The sequence below is a fragment of the Bubalus bubalis genome, chromosome 4 (genome assembly GCF_019923935.1).
Source record: "Bubalus bubalis isolate 160015118507 breed Murrah chromosome 4, NDDB_SH_1, whole genome shotgun sequence".
NCBI lineage: Eukaryota > Metazoa > Chordata > Mammalia > Artiodactyla > Bovidae > Bubalus > Bubalus bubalis.
In genome coordinates, this window is record NC_059160.1 from 78790878 (window position 1) to 78812309 (window position 21432).

Sequence of the window (21432 nt, forward strand, 5' to 3'; positions counted from 1 at the left end):
CCTCGCTTTCTTTTTGTTCATCAAGGCTGGTCTTTGACCTGAAGAAAGGCTGAGACCAATAGAGAACTAAATAAAATTACAGTGTAGGTGGTTTGAAACACTAACCCTGTGGCCACAGTCCGGTATTTCATTTTCTTAGGTTTCCCCTGTCTGAGCGGTTAAAACTGTAGTGTTTTTCCTCCTTGACGTGGACTAATTGCTTTCCCACAGCTTCGCTTCCGGCTCTGTCAGGATAGGTTCGCTACAGAAACAACAGAGGCTGCCCGGAGCCTGGAAGCCGCCTGCCCCAGGCCGCAGAGGCTGTCGGGAGGCTGGGCCATACTGCCTGGAGGCGAGAAGGAGCCGTCGAAGGCCAAGGAACTTGTCGCTTAGCGCAAAGGAAGACGCCGGAGTGCCGGCAGTCAGGACTCCAGTGTCTCCTCGCTCCGAAGTTTTGAGGAGATGAATTGGGTCGGGGGTTCCCGGTAGGTTGTTGCTGGCGCTTGATTTTAGCCCTTGAGTCCCTGGATATTCATTCCCATAATGGCGCCTCTTTCCTAGACCCTGGAGGGCAGTGTACAGACTTAACTGGAAAGAACTTGCCAGGAGTGGGTTTTTTAATCGTTATCCAACATGGGACGGCATAGCGCGAAGTCTCTATTTTTAAACCAGAAGCAATCCAGCTTCTTCCCGCTGTGTTTCCCAAGGCTTCACACGTGGAGCCACTTTCCATGAGGTCTGTACCTGCTCTCTGTCCTGCGTCCTGCTCTAATGAGGCCTCTCAGCACCTGATCCTTTTTCTGCCTTCTTTCTGTCCTGCCCTTCTTTCTTGGGAGGGGTTTCTTTGGGTCAATATGTAATCTTTGCATGAACTTGAAAAGTATTATGGAGGAAGTTGCTGCCCTTAAATCCTTTAATGGGAAGCGGGATCAGCATCAACCATAAAAATCCAGTATAGTTTGTTTCCAAGGAAGGTAGAATAAACAATTTTTACTTTACTAATTTACAGAGAATTTACAATGTATTTTGTATTTAGGAGTAAAACATAATAGGTTGGAAATTTAGTTTTATATAACCTATTCATTGCTATTGACCTTGAAGTCCACAGGATGGAAATTATGTAGCCCCAGAATTTAATTTGATCAAATTCCTTGATGAAAAAAAATTTGTTGTGATTGAAACTGAGCCATTAAATACATTTTTTTTTAACAAGTAGACCCAGGACAGTAGTATATGGATGTAATATAACACATTTAAATTCTAATGAATTTTATAAGAGGAAAGACATCTTTTGCATTCACCAAATATTTGTAACTGTGCCCAATAATTTTAGCAGATGCATTTATCCTGTTGAAGAATATGTTAGCATTTTATTTTAGAAATTTATCATCATTATTTCTGGCTAGAAAGTAAGTTGTAACATCAAACTTACACTTTGAGAAAAGTGAAAATTCTCATACAGGCTTTGCAAGATTTACTTGATATATGATTATAATTTCATACAACTTGATTATAATATTCTTTAAAATGTGATTGTTAAATAAGTTGTTTCACAAATGCTGAAGCATTTTAAAATGTATTACATTTTAAACCTGAAAATGTTGGTGCTATTCTTACTCTGTCATATATCTCAAATTTCTGATTATTCAGGGAGTAGTATTTGGGGAAGAAGGAAATGGCAGCCCACTCCAGTGTTCTTGCCTGGAGAATCCCAGGGACGGGGGAGCCTGGTGGGCTGCCATCTATGGGGTCACACAGAGTCGGACACGACTGAAGCGACTTAGCAGCAGCAGCAGCAGTATTTGGGGAGTTGCTATTGGGAGGATTTGACTAGAGCATACCGCAAGAAATTTGTAGTCAAAGACTGTGTTTCTTAAAGTGAGATAGTACTGTACCTAGAATTGTTAGTTACCAGGGTGCTTAAGAAACCACAGAAAAAACATGACAGACACATCTCTTTGGAGCATCAGTTTTACTCAGAGATAAGAGGAAAATAATATTTTAAAATTTAAACTATCTTGGATACATTATATAGAGTAAATTGCAAAACTCTTGTGAAATTTTAAGATAAAATATGCAATTTAAAAATAAATTTTCTCATGCATGGTGAGGGTGGAAGTGGTGAATGGACTCCTTAGGGTCAAACCCAGATTGGTAATGAAACAATGAGTATTTCCACTTCTATTAATACTGTCGACAAGATTAGTTGATCATGGTGTCTGATCTTGAGACCCTAAAGGGCCTCGGAGTCCCAGAAAAAGCTTAGTAATCACTAACAGCTGATTGGTGGTACTATAGAATAGAAATTTTAATTATTTTACTAGACCATCCTGGAGTACTTATTTATTCTCCTCTGATGATTGTTTTGCAGTTGAAAATTTTGAGAACTATTAGGAACTTAAAATATAGACAAAGGAATTAACTGGAGAACATTTACCGTGTTCCCTCAGAACAACTGCTTTGTCATAATAATCAACATAAATATTCAACTAATATGTCCTATTTAAGGCACTGTTAGTCTGTATAGGGGGATTCAGATATAAAAGGATATAATTTTGGCCCGCAAAAAGAATATGTAGTAGAATGGTGAGATTAGAATTAGGTAAATGACTATAATAGTGGATAAATAGCACTTAATATCTAACAAGCACTGTTCTTTTTGTATATTAGCTCATTTTTTTTCTTAACAAGAACCCTATGAAGTATGTGCAAATGTATCCTCATTGTAATGATGGGGAAACCACTAATGTTAAGTGACTTGCCCAAGATCACTTAGCTAGTCAGTGGCAGAGTTAGGTCTTGAGAACACTGTGCTTAACCACTGTGTGTGCTAAGTTTGTTCAGTCATGTCTAACTCTTTGTGACCCTGTGAACTGTAGCCCACCAGGCTCCTCTCTCCATGGGATTCTCCATGCAAGACTACTGAAGTGGGTTGCCATTTCCTCCTCCAGGGAATCTTCCCAACCCAGGGATCAAACCAGAATTTCTTATGTCTCCTGCATCGGCAGGCAGGTTTTAAAGATGAGTCTTGTAAAAGTGGCCTGTGGATAAATAAAAGGCTGTGGATATTTAGAGAACTGAGAAGCAGGAAATTATATTAAGCCTTGAAGGGCCGCAGTACTGCACAGAACAAACACCATGAAGAAGCAATGAGATACAGGTTCTTAAAAGTTGAAAAGGATGTAAGATAAATAATCAGATAAATAATCAAATTGGAGACCTAATCTTTAGCAGTAGTTCCTAGAAGAGTTGGGTTGAGGGGGGAGGTATTAAAGAACTTGGAAGAATTATTTAACAGATAGTAAGGGGGTTTGCATAAAGACAGAAAAACACTTAAGGGACCTATACATTTTTGTCAAGGGAGTGAATGAAGCAGGCTATAGCAAGTTTGTTTTGGTCATAGCAACTTGATTGCATGCATTAAATTGAAGCAGAGTACCTTGTGTATTATAGGAACCTGATATATATTAAGTTTAATTGCAAAATCATCTAAATAGGAGGATCTTTACAATTGCAAAGGTCTTTACAGTTTTCCTTGGCATAAAATAAACTTGGCATTTGACTTTTTGCTGCTTTTCAATTTAGTGCTCTACCAGTTAGTTATACATAACATGTCTTTTGTTGTTAGGGAAAGGGCTATGAAAGAAGTAAAGTTCCCTTATATTCCTTTTTAAACTACTTGTGTTTTCTTTAGTATTATGGCTTGGACATCTTTGTAAAATGTCATAACATTTCATTTCAAGCAAAGTCTCATTTAGGGTGAAGATATTTTATCTAAGTTGAAACTAATTTATATATCTCTGATAGCAGTTCCCAATCTACTGTCCCTGAAACTTGGTAATCAGTGATAATGTCAGATTTTTCAATGTAATAGACTGTCCTAAAATTATATTTCTCTTACTTTTTTTTAATTATGAAGTGCCCTTTCCAGTCTTCTCCAGACGAAAATAAAAATATTAGTAATTTGTCACTGTTACCAATTAAAATTTTTTTTACTTTTTTTGGAATTTTTGACCTAGAACTCTAATTTTTGTTTTGTATTTTTTTACAAGTCACCACTGAGACCCTGTATTTTTCTACTCAAGTTAATGTGTAAATTTGAGATAAGTCAGGTATAAGCGCTGATTCTTTAAATTTGGAAAATATTCTCTTTTATTTTCCTTGTTTATTGACCGGTGACTTCTTTCACCAAATTCATAGCTACCTCAGAAATCAAGGTGGTAGGACAGAAGAGAAGGAGGTAGAATATAAAGATGTAACCAGTTTGGGCCACAATATGCAATTCAGAATGAGATCAACTTTTTATAACTTAGATTAAAAAATGTAACCAGTGTTATAAGAAAGACACATATAAAATCTTATTTATATTTAGATGATGGAGAGGTTTGCTGTTCTAAATGTAGGCCTAAAACGTTCATTTGTGCAAAACGTTTGCTTAATACTATGCATCAGGTGTTGTGCCAGGTAGGCGTACAAAATAATTGAAATTTAGTCAATGATAGATTTAATAGTTTATACTATAGTTGATAGTTTATTGGGAGGGGAAAATATGACATGCCATTAAGCTTGAAAATGTTTAAGATCAGAGGCTAAAATAAGTAATTTAAAAAATAGATACTGTGAATAATAGTAAAACATAGGATAGTTTTAGATAGGATTTGGCAAATTAGAAACAAAAGTGAAACTTCATATGGAAAAAGACAATAAGAAAATAAATACTACATAAGTAATTTGAGATAAGATTATACATTTAAATATTTAAAAATGCGTGTGGTGTCTGCTTGATGACAGAGTGAAAAGTTGAAATTTGATCTGTTAGTTATTGACGACTCATTCAAATTCAGAAGTAATATAATGAAAGTGGCATTTTATGACGATTTGTGGTGTTACTGGTGTGTAGGTTGGAATACAGCAAGACTCCCAAGATATACCAGTTAGAATTGTGCTTGGGGAACTAAAAACAACTAATACTATTTTTTCATTTTCTGATATGACTATATATTCTCTAAATGAAATTGGTACTAGTGCTAACTCCTTTTGGGTATTGCAGGCTATGTGAATTTGGGCTGTTTATTAAACCTGTCTGTACAAGGGCAGATCTAGGTTGTAAGGAGCCCACTTTATGTAAAAAAATTCAAAATTGTGATTACAAAGTTATATATAGTACTTGGAAGGGGCGTGGATATTCAAGTGAAGTGCCCTGAAACTTAAGCTTTATGGTAAATTCTCTCAACAGAAAATTAGCCTCTGTGTCTGCTGCTGCTGCTAAGTCGCTTCAGCCGTGTCCGACTCTGTGTGACCCCATAGACAGCAGCCCACTAGGCTCCTCTGTCCCTGGAATTCTCCAGGCAAGAATACTGGAGTTGGTACCATTTCCTTCTCCAATGCATGAAAGTGAAAAGTGAAAGTGAAGTTGCTCAGTCGTGCCCGACTCTTAGCGACCCCATGGACTGTAGCCTACCAGGTTCCTCTGTCCATGGGATTTTCCAGCAAGAGTACTGGAGTGGATTGCCATTGCCTTCTCCGTGTCTCTACATCTCTTTATTCATCTGTTAAATGGGATAATACTTAAATACACAGTGAACAGGGCTTCCCTGGTATCTCAGTTGGTAAAGAATCCACTTGCAATTCAGGAGACCAGGGTTTGATCCTTGGATCAGAAAGATACTCTGGAGAAGGAAATGGCAACCCACTTCAGTATTCTTGCCTGAAAAATCCCATAGACAGAGGTTCCTGGTGGGCTACAGTCCATGGGGTCATAAGAGTCAAACATGACTTAGCGACTACACCACCACCATGCAGTGAAGGTCATCTCAGTTGCTTGGGACAGTCACGGTTTATGCTTGTAGCCCTAGTAGCATGTCCAGTTCAGCTTTTGTCTTGGAGGGGTTTGGGGGTGTGTGGGGGGGTTATTTTTATTCTTTTTGTAAAATTTTTAAATTTTATTTGTTTATTTTATTTTTGGTTGTGTGAGTTTTCAATCTCTAGTTGTAGAAAGCAGAAGCTGTTCTCTAGTGGTGCATAGGTTTCTCATTGCGATGGCTTCTCTTTTTGTGGAGCATGGGCTCTAGGCATGAAGGCTTCAATAGTTGTAGCTCACAGGCTCTAGAGGGCAGTCTAAATAGTGGTGGCACACAGGCTTAGTTGCCCCATGGCAAGTGGAATCTTCTAGGATCAGGGATCAAACCCATGTCCCCTGCAGGTGGATACTTAACCACTGGACCACCAGTGGACCACCAGGGAAGTCCTTTATTTTTACTTTCAAATGAAGTATAGATGCTTTACAATGTTGTATTAGATTCTGGTATGAGCAAAGTGATTCAGTTATACATATATATATACACACACATACTATTTTTCATATTCTTTGTGGTTTATTACAAGAATATTGAATATAATTTCCTGTGCTGTACAGTAGGACTTTGTTGATATTTATCAGCATGTGCTGTTAAATAAAGTGTGCTGGGATATGAAATATGCTCACAACACCTAACTTGTTGGAGTAGGCGAAGTATTAAGTGCTGCTATCCTTGCTGGCGGGCAAGGCGGCTCAGTGGCAAAGAATCTACTTGCCAATGCAGGAGACATGGGTTTTATCCCCGGCTCAGGAAGTTCCCTTGGAGAAGGAAAAGGCAACCCACTTCAGTATTCTTACCTGGGAAATCCCATGAATAGAGGAACTTGGTGGGCTACAGTCTATGGGTTGCAAAGGAGTTGGACACAACTTAGTGACTAATACAACAACAATCCCAGCTGGCCGCTGTTTTAATAGCTAGTTGTACCATTGATGCTAAGGTTGGAGAGATTTGTATAGCCACCATGCCTGGGGTTGGGACCAGTAAGAAATGTGGAAGATTTTAGATTAGGTGTCAGTGAAATATCTACAAGGAACAGAGGCTCGTCAGACCTGTCAGAGAACATACAACGGGTAGTTGAAATGTCGTTGCTATAGTGCTTCTGTCAACAATTACTTTCTTTTGTTATATTTTTTGGTAAAACTTTTGTGAACTTTTTGGCAGCATGGAGCTCAAATAAAGAAAAACTAATGCTTAATGATAAATTAAGTTCTAACATTTTGTTTTTCATTAAAGTTGATATGAACCTGTAACTTGTGTACATGGTGTGTGCCAGCATTTATCACCTCTCATGGCTTTATCATTGACCACAGAAAAATCTGAAGACACAAGTCTACTGAAAAAGCTTAGGATTTACTTTCAGATTTAGTAGTTAGTTATTTTAAGGAGATTATAGTTTCAGACAGTAACTTGATACATGGAACTGCAGACCATTAAAGATAAAATTATATCTACAAAGATAATATGAACACAGATTTGGTGGATCATGGCATTATGGGTAAAACAGGATTCTTACTAAATTATGTATCCTATATAACCAAGATATACATGAAATTGGTTGTAGTTTACAGATATTTCATAGGTCATCCAAAGAGGCTTGATATTTTATCAAACAGAAAAACTGAAGTTATCAAAATTTCAAATAATTTTATAGATGCACAGTTAATGTATCTGAATTACAAAGTTCTTGAGACAATACTAATGTTGAATACAAAGAAATACTTCCGCATGTCATTATAAGCTTTCTGTCTTTGCTGCCTTTCATTAATTGAATGAATGGTGTGGTTGGATGGCATCACTGACTCAATGGACATGAGTCTGAGAAAGCTCCAGGAGATGGTGAGGGACAGGGAAACCAGGCATGCTGCGGTCCATGGGGTCACAAAGAGTCAGACACACGTGAGTGACTGAACAGCCAAAAAGAATTGCTTTATAAATAGTCTGTTTGTCCTGCATTGTTATTGAACATTTTTGTAAGCATGTCCTCTAAATTTTGATGACATTTTGTTCAAAAACTGTTGGAAATCTTTACTCAAAATATTCCCTGAATGGAATGAAATAATGTCAGCTATTGAATGTTTTAGTGAATTATAATTATTGAAAATAATGTTTTAAAAAATTCGTTGTGAATATCCTGACATATACACCTATGTTGGGGTATCATTCACATTCTAAAATCTCTTCCACTGTGTGATTCAAGAGATGGCTGCTCATGTTTATCATTACAGCCTGTAACTATAAAAATTGTTTTCTGTGTGAAACTACTCTTAAGAATTAAGTATCTAAGAACTTATTTTAATGAGGCTCTGTATTCTGAATATTATTAATAGATATGTTTCTGCCATATTGATTTGCCAAATTTTTTTTATAAATCTTTGCCTTTTATAGTATTTACACATCTAAAAACTCTTTTTCTGGTATTAGAAGAATTTATTTAAAATTATAATATTCTAAAATATATCATTAGTATTCCTAACACATCAGGTAGACTGGCTTTAGTTTTAAGGAAAGCCAATGTAAGTACTTTTTCTAGGCTAGTTACTGCCCTGAATCTTAATAAGTCTGCTAGCTAACAGTGCTAGATTTTGATGTTTTAAGTTAATATTAATTTCAGTATAACATGAGCCATAAAATATTATCTTTCATTTTTTAGTTATTACTCTATTAATTTTATTGATATTTTTCACTTTTAATCACACTTAAAGGTATTATTATATGATTTTAACAAACTGGAAACAATTTCTTTTGCATGGCACATGGCACTAAAAAAATAAGCAAATTAACAAACAGAAGAAACAAAAAAGAATAATTCAAGACTAACTGATAATTAAGGCATATGACACCTATAATTTTAAACCCCTAATGTATTGGGTTGGCCAAAAAGTTCAATTGGGTTAACAAAGAAGGAACATTTTGGCCAAACCAATTGTTTCAGTATCTCCTACATATCTATGTAAAATGTACATTAGTATTGTGTTTTATATTTCTTGGACAACTTTATTGCCTTTGTATCTTTTTTTCCCCAAAGAAAATATTTCTTTAGCATTTTGCTTTAAATATTTTCTTATTAGAAAGACTAGCAAGGGGCAGAATGCCCTGATATATTTCTGTACTCAGCATAGTTCTTTCTGTCTCTCTCTGCCCCTCTCTCACTTGCTCCTTTACTTTTATTCCCTTCTTTCCCCACTTTCCCTCCATTAACCTCTTTACACCTGTTCTAGTTTTTTTCTTAACAAAAATAATGTAACAAATATCTATATTCCTGCTTCTTAGAATTAATAACTTGTAGTGTTTTATGAAGACATTATGACCTACTGATTTTCTTTTTATTATGTGCTATAATGGCAACTAATAGTGTTCATTAAAACTTTTATTGAAAGATATAGTTGCAGTATGTGTTTTTAAAAATCCATTTTCCTAAATAGCATAATAATTGTTAAAAGAATGAGCCTCATTTCCACTTTACCACTCCCAGTTCTCTGGCAGTTAAAATTTCAAGACAATATTAGAAATACTCTTAAAGTTATTTTATGTAAAGTACATATAAATTTCATGACAAAACTGTCATTTGAATGAAGCCATAAAGTATTAAAAGTTTTGAATACAAAAATATGGTGAGAGAAGTATCTATATATGAAAAAGAGAAATGTACATTTTAATTTAGTTGGGTGTTAGAATATATGAAGTGAAGGGATGGAAAACAAGGTTGAAATCTGAATGATGGACAGGCTATGGAAGTCATGCTCCTAAGTATTCCTAAGAATCAGTGCTGTGTTTTAGTGTACTTTGTAGTAAAATATACTGGAGAATATTTACATAAACTTGATGAGACTTTAAAATATAATCATGGTTTTTAGTTACATATTTGATATCACTGTAGTCAAACTAGGCAGTATGTGAACTGAGAAATTTCAGATGTACAAGCTGGGTTTAGAAAACACTAAGGAGCCAGAGATCAAACATTCATTGAATTATAGCGATAGCAAAGAAGTTCCAGGACAACATCTACTTTTGCTTCATTGACTATGAAAAAACCTTTGTATGGATCACAGCAAACTATGAAAAATTCTTTTTTTTTAATTTAAATTTATTTATTTTAATTGGAGGCTAATTACTTTACAATAAAAGAGATGGGAATACCAGAATTCCCTTAACCTGTTTCCTGTGAAACTAGTATGCAGGTCAAGAAACAACAGTTAGAACCAGATGTGGATTAATGGACTGGTTCAAAATTTGGAAAGGAGTAAGTCAAGGCTGTATATTGTCACCCTACTTATTTAACTTCTATACAGAGTACATCATGCCAAATGCTGGGCTGGATGAATTTCAAGCTGGAATCAAGATTTCTGGGAGCAGTATCCACAATCTTGGATATGCAAATGATACCACCCTAATGGCAGAAAACAAAGAGGAACTAAGGAGCCTCTTGGTTAGGGTGAAAGAGGAGAGTGTAAAAACTCACTTAAAACTCAACATTCAAAAAATTAATATCATGGCATCTGGTCCCATCACTTCATGGCAAATAGAAATGAAAAAAGTGGAAACAATAACACATTTTTATTCCTTTGGGCTCCAAAATCATTGTGGATGGTGACTGCAGCCATGAAATTAGTAGACACTTGCTCCTTGGAAGGAAAACTATGACAATCATAGACGGCATATTAAAAAGCAGTTCTATCACTTTGCCAGCAAAGGTCCATATAGGCAAAGCTATGGTCTTTCCAGAAGTCATGCAGATGTCAGAGTTGGACCATAAAGAAGGTTGAGTGCTGAAGAATCTATGCTTTCGATATGTGGTACTGGAGAAGACTCTTGAGAGTCCTTTGGACTGCAAGGAGATCAAACCAGTCAATCCTAAAGGAAATCAACCCTGAATATTCACTGGAAGGATTGATTCTGAAGCTGAAGCTCCAATACTTTGGCCACCTGATGCAAAGAGCCAACTTACTGGAAATGATGCTGATGCTGGGAAAGATTGAGGGCAGCAGGAGAAGAGGGCAACAGAGAGTGAAATGATTGGATGGCATCATCAGCTCAATTGACATGCATTTGCACGAACTCCAGGAGGTAGTGAAGGACAGAGAAGCCTGGTGCACTGACGTCCATGGGGTTGCAGAGTCAGACATGGTTTACCGACTGGACAACAGCAAAACGAAGTCGATGACTTCTGAGGATTCATATTTTTAAAATGGCAAGCTGTTTTAGTTATGTGGACATCTTTCTTGGTCAGATATGAAATCCATCATTTCCGCCATTATTTAGGGGTATTGGAAAACACAGTAAGATTGCTATCTTACTTTATTTCTCTCAAGCTTTATTGAGGTAAAATTGACAAGTAAAAATACAAGGCATTTAAAGTATACAACATGATGATTTGATGTATGTGTATATTGTGAAAGTATTCCTCTCATCAAATTAATTACTATATCATCACCTCACAGATTTATTTTTTGGTGAGAACATTTAAGTTCTCCTCTCCTAGCAAATTTCAATTATACAATACAACATTATCTACTGTAGTTACCATGGTATACATTAGATCCTCAGACCTTAGTCATCTTGTAACTGAAAATTTGTATCCTTTTTTACAGTTTTTCCTCCCTATTTCCCCACAGTTCAGGAAACATTTTTCTATTCTCTGAATCTGAGTTTGATTTTTTTTTCTTTTCAGATTCCGCATATGACTGTTACCATGTGATATTTGTTGTTCTCTGTCTGGATTATTTTGCTTATGATAATGCCCTCCAAGTTCATGCATATTATTGCAAATGACATAATTTCATTTTGTTAAACACCTTTTTTTTTTTCAAATTTTTTTGGCCACATCATACCACATGTGGGATCTTAGTTCTCCACCATTTGCATTGGAAGCATATAATCTTAACCACTGGACTGCCAAGAAAGTCCCTGATTTCATTCATTTTAAAACCTCATTGACATTCCATTGTGTACATGGAAATGTACTGCATTTTCTTGATCTATTCATCTCTAACTATGGTTGATGAACGCTTAGATTGTTTTTATGTCTTGGTTATGGAATAATGCTGCTATGAACATGTGACTAGAACTGTCTCTTTGAGATATTGATTTCTCTTGGATACATACCCAGAAGTGGGATTGCTGAATCATGTATGTGGTAGCTGTGTTTTTAATTTCTTGAGGAAATTCCATTCTGTGTTCCATAGCTGCTGCTGCTGCAAGTTGCTTCAGTCGTGTCCGACTCTGTGCTACCCCATAGACGGCAGCCCACCAGGCTCCCCCGACCCTGGGATTCTCCAGGCAAGAACACTGGAGTGGGTTGCCATTTCCTTCTCCAATGTATGAAAGTGAAAAGTGAAAGTGAAGTTGCTCAGTCGTGTCCGACTCTTCACGACCGCATGGACTGCAGCCTACTAGGCGCCTCTGTCCATGGGATTTTCCAGGCAAGAGTACTGGAGTGGGTTGCCGTTGCCTTCTCCAGTTTTCCATTTACATTGCTAGCAACAGTATACAGGGGTTCCCTCTTGTCCACTTCCAAGCATTTCTTTCTTTTTAAAAAGACATTTATTTATATATTTATTTATTTGGCTGTACCCTGCCTTAGTTGCAGCACTCAGGATCTTTGATCTTCACTGCAGCATGCAGCATCTTGAGTTGCAGCATGCAAACTCTTAGTTGATGCATGTGGGATCTATTTACCTGACCAGAGATTGAACCCAGGATCCCTGCATTGGGAATAGGAGTCTTAGCCAGAGGACCACCAGGGAAGTACTCCTAGCATTTATCTTTTTTCTTTCTGATAAAAGTAATCCTAACTGGTATGTGATGATAAATCATTGTGGTTTTAATCTGCATTTTCCTAATAGTTACATTGAGCACGTTTTCATGTACCTGTTGGCCATTTGTATGTCTTTTTTTGGAAAAATGTCTATTTAGGTCCTTTGCCAATTTTTAAATTTGGTAATTTGCATTTTTGTTATGGAGTAATATGAATTCCTAGCTCCTTACATATTTTAGATATTGATTCCTTGTCAGATATAAGATAGGCAAATATTTCATATAGGAGGTCTGTTCTCAGAACAGAGCTGTCATCAGAGGTATCTGCAAATATGGACTGGGTGTGGTGTGGGAAACTTGGCAGGGCCTGCAGATCAGATTCCAATCTGTGTCCCATTGTCTGCGTGGCCCATCAAACATTTATGTACCAAACATTTGCTTTTCCATTTCCATATGAATTGCCTTTCTCCCCTGTGAAGTCCCAAACCACTATTCCCAATATCCTTGTTTGTCTTAAGGTGAAGATGGTATTTAAGGTGAGGACCTTAGCCATTTTGGTTAATTACTCAGTTTTCCTTGGTCTCTTTCATGTATGGAGAAGGAAATGGCAACCCACTCCAGTATTCTTGCCAGAAAAATTCCATGGACAGAAGAGCCTGGTGGGTTATAGTCCATGGGGTTGCAAAGAGTCAGACATGACCAACTAACTTGGAGGGACTTCCCTGGGTCCCTGGTGGCTTATACAGGAGAATGCCTGCAGTATAGGAGACCAGGGTTCGATCTCTAGGTCAGGAAATTCACCTGGAGAAGGAAATGGCAACCCACTCCAGTATTCTTGCCTGGAAAATCCCCATGGACAGAGTAGCCTGGCAGGCTACAGTCCACAGGGTTGCAAAGCGTCAGACATGACTGAGTGACTAAACCACCACTTTCATGCATACATGTTATTAAATTTTTGTTTGGCTTTCTCCTGTTAATGTGTCTCATGTCAACTTAATTCTTAGACCAGTCAGAAGAACCTAGAAGGGCAGAAGAAAATGTTTTTTCTGTCTGAGACAATCTTGGTTAACCCTTGGGAGAAAGAAACACCTTTGTTGTCTTATTTTAATGTTAATCTAAGTGAAACCGTTAAAAGCAACTGTTAGGAATATGTATATATATATAGAGAGAGAAGGAGAGCCTTCCCAACATGCACACATATAAGTACATACATACAAATACATACCTGATGTAGCCAAATTAAAAAATCACTTTTGGATTGTTAACTATTTTAACTATACATCTCTTTAATGGGGCTTCTCTGGTATCTTAGCTGGTAAAGAGTCTGCCTGCAATGCAGGAGACCCTGGTTCAATTCCTGGATCGAGAACATCCGCTGGAAAAGGGATAGGCTTCCCACTCCAATGTTCTTGGGCTTCCTTGGTGGTTCAGCTGGTAAAGAATCCACCTGCAACGCGGAAGACCTGGGTTCAACCCCTGGGTTGGGAAGATCCCCTGGAGAAAGATGGCTCCACCCACTCCAGTATTCTGGCCTGGAGAATTCCATGGACTGCATAGTCCATGGGGTCACAAAGAGTCGAACACAACTGAGCCACTCTCACTTTCACTTTTTTTTCCTCTTTAGTGAACATTTACACTCTTTGACAGCCCAGTATCTGAGCTTGTCCACTTCTGAGGTGTTTCTCACCTTATGAATTTTGATAATAGGCACAGCCCACCTCAGTATTCTTGCCTGGGGAATCCCAAGAACAGAGTAGTCTGACAGGCTATGGTCCATAGGGTCGCAAAGAGTCAGACACAACTGAAGTGACTTAGCATGCACACACAGCACAGCCTACTTACCTCTGTACAATCTAGAAGGAAAAAAAAAAACCTCTTTCAGCCTGTTTTGCTACTAGTGAATTGGCATATGATCTAAGCCCAGACTGATGCACTTATCTTTTACCTTGAATCAAGTTAGTAACCCAAAGAAATAAGGCCTGCAGGGTGCCTATTCTAGTAGACAGCTGCAGGAGCTGCAACAGGATTGAATTTTCAGGGTTAGTAACAGTAGAAGATGCCAGAAGAGGTGGTTGTTCATTGTTTAGGAGTAGAAATGCTGCAGTCAGTGGTGTCCAGTGGTCACAAGTGCTAGCAGCGGTATCCTTTTGAGACTAATCATGGTGTAATTTTGACTGTGAAACCACAGCTGCTTAGTCTTCCTTGTTCCTGCCAATTGCCAAACATGCTTCCTCAGCCCTTTGGCAGATCTACTGGTTATCCAAAAGCTTCCTTTTAACTTATTTTCTATTTAAATTAACCAAAGATGCTTTCCTTTCTTGTAACTATGAATCCTAACTGATACTCTTTTTTTAATGTCAGTAGTTGAAAATGACTGTATTCAGTAAAACATTTAGACATAGAGTACTGCTTAGAGTAACATTGTTGCATTAATAATAGTCTAAAATGTTTAAGAAATTACCTTTGACTTATACATCAGGATCCATTTTTAGTTTCATTGTGGTTTAGTGATAGTAGGCTGATCTAGCAATTGGTCTTGAATTCCTAATTAATTTTTTCTTAGGCAAATAGAAATGGGGATTATCTAGTACATAGAATTTAGTAAAAGCCATAAGATAATGTCCTGGATAAAGGAAAATCAGGCTGGAATAAGTTCAGTTGTTTTATACATAAGAAGACTATATTTAGTTTTTGACTTATCCCTAATTATATTGATCTTTACAATGTGGAACTACTTATAAAATTGATGTTTATATTTTCTCTTTATAATCTGGATTAAGTTTTATTACAGCATCTTATATTTCTGAACTTTGAAAAGTCACTTCGTTTTCTGTGCCATAGTTTTTTAAGTTTTGAAATGATGGAGAATAAACTAATCTCAAAGGTCCATTCTAGCCTTAGCATTTGATGAGTTAATGAAATGTAATTTATTTCCTTTTTTTCCTAAAGTTTGAATGCCAGCAGTATACTTATGATGCAGCATGGAGCATGATAGATTGGATTTATTTTTCAGTGACCTCAAAGTGATCAATTTAAGACATCTGTTGGGAAATATGTAAATAATAAGTTCAGTAAGCTGCAGAGTCTAGGGATATTCAGAACTGTCCTTCATGTAGTTTATGAAAATCATTTGGAAAAATGAACAGCTCTGTTTATTCACAATTAGCATGCTTAGAAGGAAGTAGAAGGCACTGATTTAACATTTCCAAGCTAGAATTCTTGAATTTGAATCCTGGCTCTGTCACTTATTAGCAGTGTGACATTGGACAAATTAATTAACCTCTCTGTGTCTAGTTTCTTCATCAGTGAAGTGGGAGTAAAAATAGAACTTACCTTATAGAGTTGCTATGAAGATTAAATGAGTTTTTACATGTAAAGCCTCTGGAGTATCTAGAATGATGCAAGATATATGGTACTCATTATTAACAATTTTATTGTCATGTTATTGTATAATATCATATAACTAGAATACATTATGTTATTTTATTTATAATTCTTAACTATTGAATTTGAGACCATAATTCATGTATGTCCAAAAGATACATTGTGCGTATTTGCTTATATTATCAATAAATGTTTTATAGCATTTCACTACTATTAATAGAGCAAATATTTTATAACTCTTAAATGCTGCATTATCATTGGGATTCAGTGCAGTTTTTGGCATGAAAGTTATGTGGTCTGAAGCACATCCATAATGACTAGCAGTGTTTTAAAGAAGTTCTGAGGTTTCAGATACACGTAGCTAATGTAACTGAAGTTGCTCTAATAATAAATTTAACATTTTGTTAGATCCTATATAGATTTTTATCTTCTCTCTATTCTGTGTTAATTTTAGTAGATTATTGAATTACAAGGAAAGGCAGAGAAAATAGCAGTGTTGACCTAGAATATTGCTATCAGATAAGAGTGTTTCAGTGATATATTCTTTCCAATGCACTGATTTCTCTGCTTATCTTGATTTTTATAACTGATTTATTTTATGCTTAATTATTCACCATAGATTTAGAGTCTGTTTTATTAGTTCTTGGGTTTTTTATCCAGGAAAATTTTGTGAAACAGTATATATTTTATAAATAATTTGAGAGCATTTTTATAGTTTCTTCTCAGAAAATAATTATTGCTACTTTTAGATTTTAATTCCAAGACTTCAATTCAAATAAAATGGCAGTTGTTTTAGAGACCATTTATTTAATCATTATAAAATAATCCTGCTTCCCTTTTCAGGACCAGGGTTCTGATCAAGCAGGAAAGGAGAAAGCAGAAGGTAAAGAAAATATATTTTTATTGTGTATCATAGTGTTACAAGAACAGTGATATTTTGGAGCATTTTTCCAAGGTTAATAAATTCACCTGAGTGAAACTGGAAGACCATTTTAGTTTCTTCATTCTTATAGATAGCTTAATTAGCTACCCATTTTTCTCAGGCACAGAATTATGGAGCATTGTTGATTCTTGTCATCCAGTTCCAATATATCCCAAGTCCGATCACGTCTCACAGTTAGTACTGTTAGCCCCCTTATCCACATGATTATCATTGGTTGCCCAGGGTACTATAATAACCTTATAATCTATCTCCTACTTTTTTTAGTGTTTTTTAAAAATAATTACATTGATTGTATTACATACTAAAGTTGAGCGTGTATCTTGCAAAAAAGTGATATATATCCCAAGGAAACTTCCATATGTACAGCTTGAGATATGTACATGCTTCTTTGGATCTTTGTTGTTGTTAAATAGCAAACAAAGTAGAGAGAAAGAAGAAGAAAGAGAGGAAGAAGAAGGACAGGGTACAGGGGAGAGAAAAGGGAGCACCAAATAAATGTCCAGGAGCAGTAGAATGGTTAAGCAACTTGTGGTATACCCAAAGTACAGCAGTGGAAATGTATCATCTGCATGCAATTATTGTAGATAAATCTCAAAAACAGAATGTTGAGCAAATGAAGAAACTCACAGAAAAATACAAGCAGTGAGATTTCATTTACAAAATGTCCTAAAACAGTAAAAATATGTTCAGAGGTGAAAGTGAAAGTCGCTCAGTAGTGTCCGACTCTTTGCAAGCCCATGGGCTATATAGTCCATGGAATTCTCCAGGCCAGGATGCTGGAGTGGGTAGCCTTTCCCTTCTCCAGGGGATCCTCCCAACCCAGGGATTGAACCTAGGTCTCCAGCATTGCAGATGGATTCTTTACCAGCTGAGCCACCAGGGAAACCCAAGAATACTGGAGTGGGAAGCTTATCCCTTCTCCAGCGGATCTTCCTAACCCAGGAATTGAACTGGGGTCTCCTGCATTGCAGGTGGATTCTTTACCAACTGAGCTACCAGGGAAGCCTCAGAGGTAGTAAAACTTAAAGAAAAGTTAAGAGAGTGATTGTGATGAAAGTAGGATATTTGTTACCTCAGTGAAATGATGCCTTATTGTAAATTTAACCTGTTTTTTTTCTTCATTACTACTGAGGCTGACTATCTTTTCATTCAGATTTTCTGCTTCATGAGATACATTTCCAAGTATTTCTTTCATTTTTTATTTGGGTTGTTTGTCTTTTTCTTACTGTGTTTTTATATATCTAGGAATTCTTTGTCAGTTATATGTGTACTCAGTAGCTTTTACTTTTACTTTCTTAATGATATCTTTGAAAGAAAGTTCTCACTTTTAATGCCATTGAGTTTATCAAAAAATTTTTTGCTCTTTCTTTTATTCTTTTGTATTCTGTTCTTCACACAATTGTTAGCATGATTTTTTTTTGAAAAACACAAGCCAGAATTTATCGTCTCCTTAAAAACCTCAATTGCTTTTCATTGCTTTTAGAATAAATCTGATTTAACCATAGCTTGACAATCCCAGGTGGTGTAGTGGTAAAGAATCCGCCTGCCAATGCAGAAGATGTGGATTCAATCCCTGGGATGGGAAGATCCCCTGGAGTAAGAAATGGCAACTCACTCCATTATTCTTACCTGAGAAATCTTTTCTTGTCCTTCCATGGACAGAGGAGCCAGGTAGGCCACACATGGGGTCACAAGAGTCAGACATGACTGAGCAGCACGCATGCAACCATAGCCTAAAACTACCTAAAGGATCTGCATCCTGCCTGCTTCTCTGACTTTATGTTTTTACTGCTCGCCCTTTTTTTCATTGTATTTCAACCACAATGACCTTCTTTCTGCCACTCTTCTTCCCTTTCTCTGGAATAGTCTCCCTTGAGATATTTTGTGTCTGGCTTGTCAATATTTAGGTCTCAGCTAAAGTATCTGTTAGATTGACTTTCTCTGATCACTACATCTAAATAGCACCCCACCCTCCAGTTACTCATTCTTCAGTATTCCCTTTTATCACTTTTTTCAAAGTCTGGTATTTTTTTTTTTAATTTTATTTTATTTTTAAACTTTACATAATTGTATTAGTTTTGCCAAATATCAAAATGAATCTGCCACAGGTATACATGTGTTCCCCATCCTGAACCCTCCTCCCTCCTCCCTCCCCATTCCATCCCTCTGGGTCGTCCCAGTGCACCAGCCCCAAGCATCCAGTATCGTGCATCGAACCTGGACTGGCAGCTCGTTTCATACATGATATTTTACATGTTTCAATGCCATTCTCCCAAATCTTCCCACCCTCTCCCTCTCCCACAGAGTCCATAAGACTGTTCTATACATCAGTGTCTGTTTTGCTGTCTCGTACACAGGGTTATTGTTACCATCTTTCTAAATTCCATATATATGCGTTAGTATACTGTATTGGTGTTTTTCTTTCTGGCTTACTTCACTCTGTATAATAGGCTCCAGTTTCATCCACCTCATTAGAACTGATTCAAATGTATTCTTTTTGATGGCTGAGTAATACTCCATTGTGTATATGTACCACAGCTTTCTTATCCGTTCATCTGTTGATGGACATCTAGGTTGCTTCCATGTCCTGGCTATTATAAACAGTGCTGCGATGAACATTGGGGTACACGTGTCTCTTTCCCTTCTGGTTTCCTCAGTGTGTATGCCCAGCAGTGGGATTGCTGGATCATAAGGCAGTTCTATTTCCAGTTTTTTAAGGAATCTCCACACTGTTCTCCATAGTGGCTGTACTAGTTTGCATTCCCATCAACAGTGTAAGAGGGTTCCCTTTTCTCCACACCTTCTCCAAAGTCTGGTATTTTCTTATAAATTTATTGATTCTGTTCTCTTCTCCCACTCCATTAATATATGTTCATAAAAAAGGGATCTTACCACTTTTAATCATTCTGTATCTCCTATTCCTAGAATTGTGTGTAACATAGGCACTTGATAATAAATAATCTATGAATGTAGTCTGTCCCCAGACTATTTTTAAAAAAATAATCTTAAAAGTATTTGGATCATTCTTTTGAACATTTATAAGAAAAGACTCACGGCACTTTTCTAAAGGATTGATCTCTAGTCATGTCACTTTCTTACTCTTTGAAAATTTCATACCGTCCTTTGTCTCCTCAAGCCTCTCTTCCCCAACCCTGTTCTTTTTACCTTGATATTAATTAGATGACCTTGTCTCATATTTCAATGGAAATAGAAGCTATCAGATGAGAATTATCTCACATTTCTACCACCAGTAGTATAGGAGGCTGTGAAATTTAGACTCTTTAGGCAAACTGCTAGTTTCATGGTTGACTTTAATTCATTTGTAAACATATAGTGTGCCATAAGAATATAAAAATATTGTCGTTTATTTGATTGCATTATTGGTTTTTATTATTTATGATTCTGCCTGAAACCATATAGTTGCTGCAATAACTTTCTATTTCTAATTATTTTAGGAATATTTTGAAAAGAAAAGGTTAAAATCAAAAATGAAATTACTGGGAGTTTTATCCCCTGTCAAAAATTCTACTGTCAGTTTAGACCTCCTTAACCTGTATATGGTAAATCAGATATCTTGCCAGAAGAAAATATCTGGTGAGTAAATTTTTCTAATACCATTTTTTAAATTTCAATGTGATTATAAGATTTAATTTTCTAATAAGTGTAATTTTAGAACTCAAAGGATGTGGAAAGGAAACTTTTAAAACTTAGTTGCCTGCTTAAATAAGAAGATTTGTTAATTTTTGCTTAAAATCTCTTATTCCTTAATCCATTTATTTTTATTTTTAGTTTATATAAATGTTATATAAAATTAATTTTATAAGGCATGGTTAGACTTATTACAGTGCAGCTGTTTCAGTTATTACATTATTCTGTCTTGGCAGTTAGTTACCAAAGTTCAGCTAAAGAGCAGGAAATAAATGTGTTTATTATCTTATACTATTTAGAAAATCTATTTAAAAAGGAAGAGCTGAAAAGATTTTTGTCTCAATGATTAGTTTCCTATCTCACAACATAAATAATTTCTCAGGCATTCTTGGGATGTTAATTGTAGTAGTCTTAATACTTCAAAATAAAGTTCATTTTGGCTTGCACTTTGATTCTTTAATAAAAAAGTTTAATCAGACTACTCTTTTTTCTATCTCAAGGGACCTTTGTCTGATACTTAATTTTTAAAACAAGTGCTAAAATGAGAGCTTAAAAGAGTTCATAAATGATAGATAGAAATTGATTATAGTATTCTTAGTATCCCCTCTTTTCTTTTCTCTGTCATTTTTTGTTTCTCCCTCCACAGAGCAGTTTACGAAAGTAAAAACTTTTACTGTAGTAAAAGTAAATACATAATTCATGGACTTTAGGAATAAAATTTTTTGTTGTAAATCTGATTTTACTTTCTTCACTTATATAATATTATCAACTATACTCACATTTTACATTAGATCTTCAGATCTTAATCATCATACAGCTCAAACTTTGTGCCCTTTTGCCAGCCTCTGCCTATTTCCCCTTCTCTCT

General features: G+C 36.2%; 2 protein-coding genes across 6 annotated transcripts in view; one reads left to right on the forward strand and one right to left on the reverse strand.

Annotated features, from left to right (window-relative positions):
- Positions 1-238, reverse strand: part of ABCD2 (ATP binding cassette subfamily D member 2) — a 92329-nt gene extending 92091 nt beyond the window's left edge. The window contains exon 1 of the mRNA XM_006062724.3: positions 106-238. The gene's annotated coding sequence lies outside the window, so the exon portion shown is untranslated. The remainder of the gene's footprint in view (positions 1-105) is intronic.
- Positions 239-252: 14 nt separating this feature from the next.
- The window catches only part of C4H12orf40 (chromosome 4 C12orf40 homolog), an 80953-nt gene continuing 59773 nt past the window's right edge, over positions 253-21432 (forward strand). Inside the window, exons 1-4 of one of the 5 annotated variants that reach the window (XM_044941633.1) lie at positions 253-464; positions 541-715; positions 16818-16857; positions 20373-20511. In XM_044941633.1, the coding sequence (XP_044797568.1) occupies positions 711-715; positions 16818-16857; positions 20373-20511 (184 nt within the window). In that variant the 5' untranslated portion in view covers positions 253-464; positions 541-710. Of the gene's footprint in view, positions 469-540; positions 716-16817; positions 16858-20372; positions 20512-21432 lie in introns of all 5 variants that reach the window. The other 4 variants (XM_044941634.1, XM_025283987.2, XM_044941637.1 and 1 more) reach the window with 4 other exon arrangements.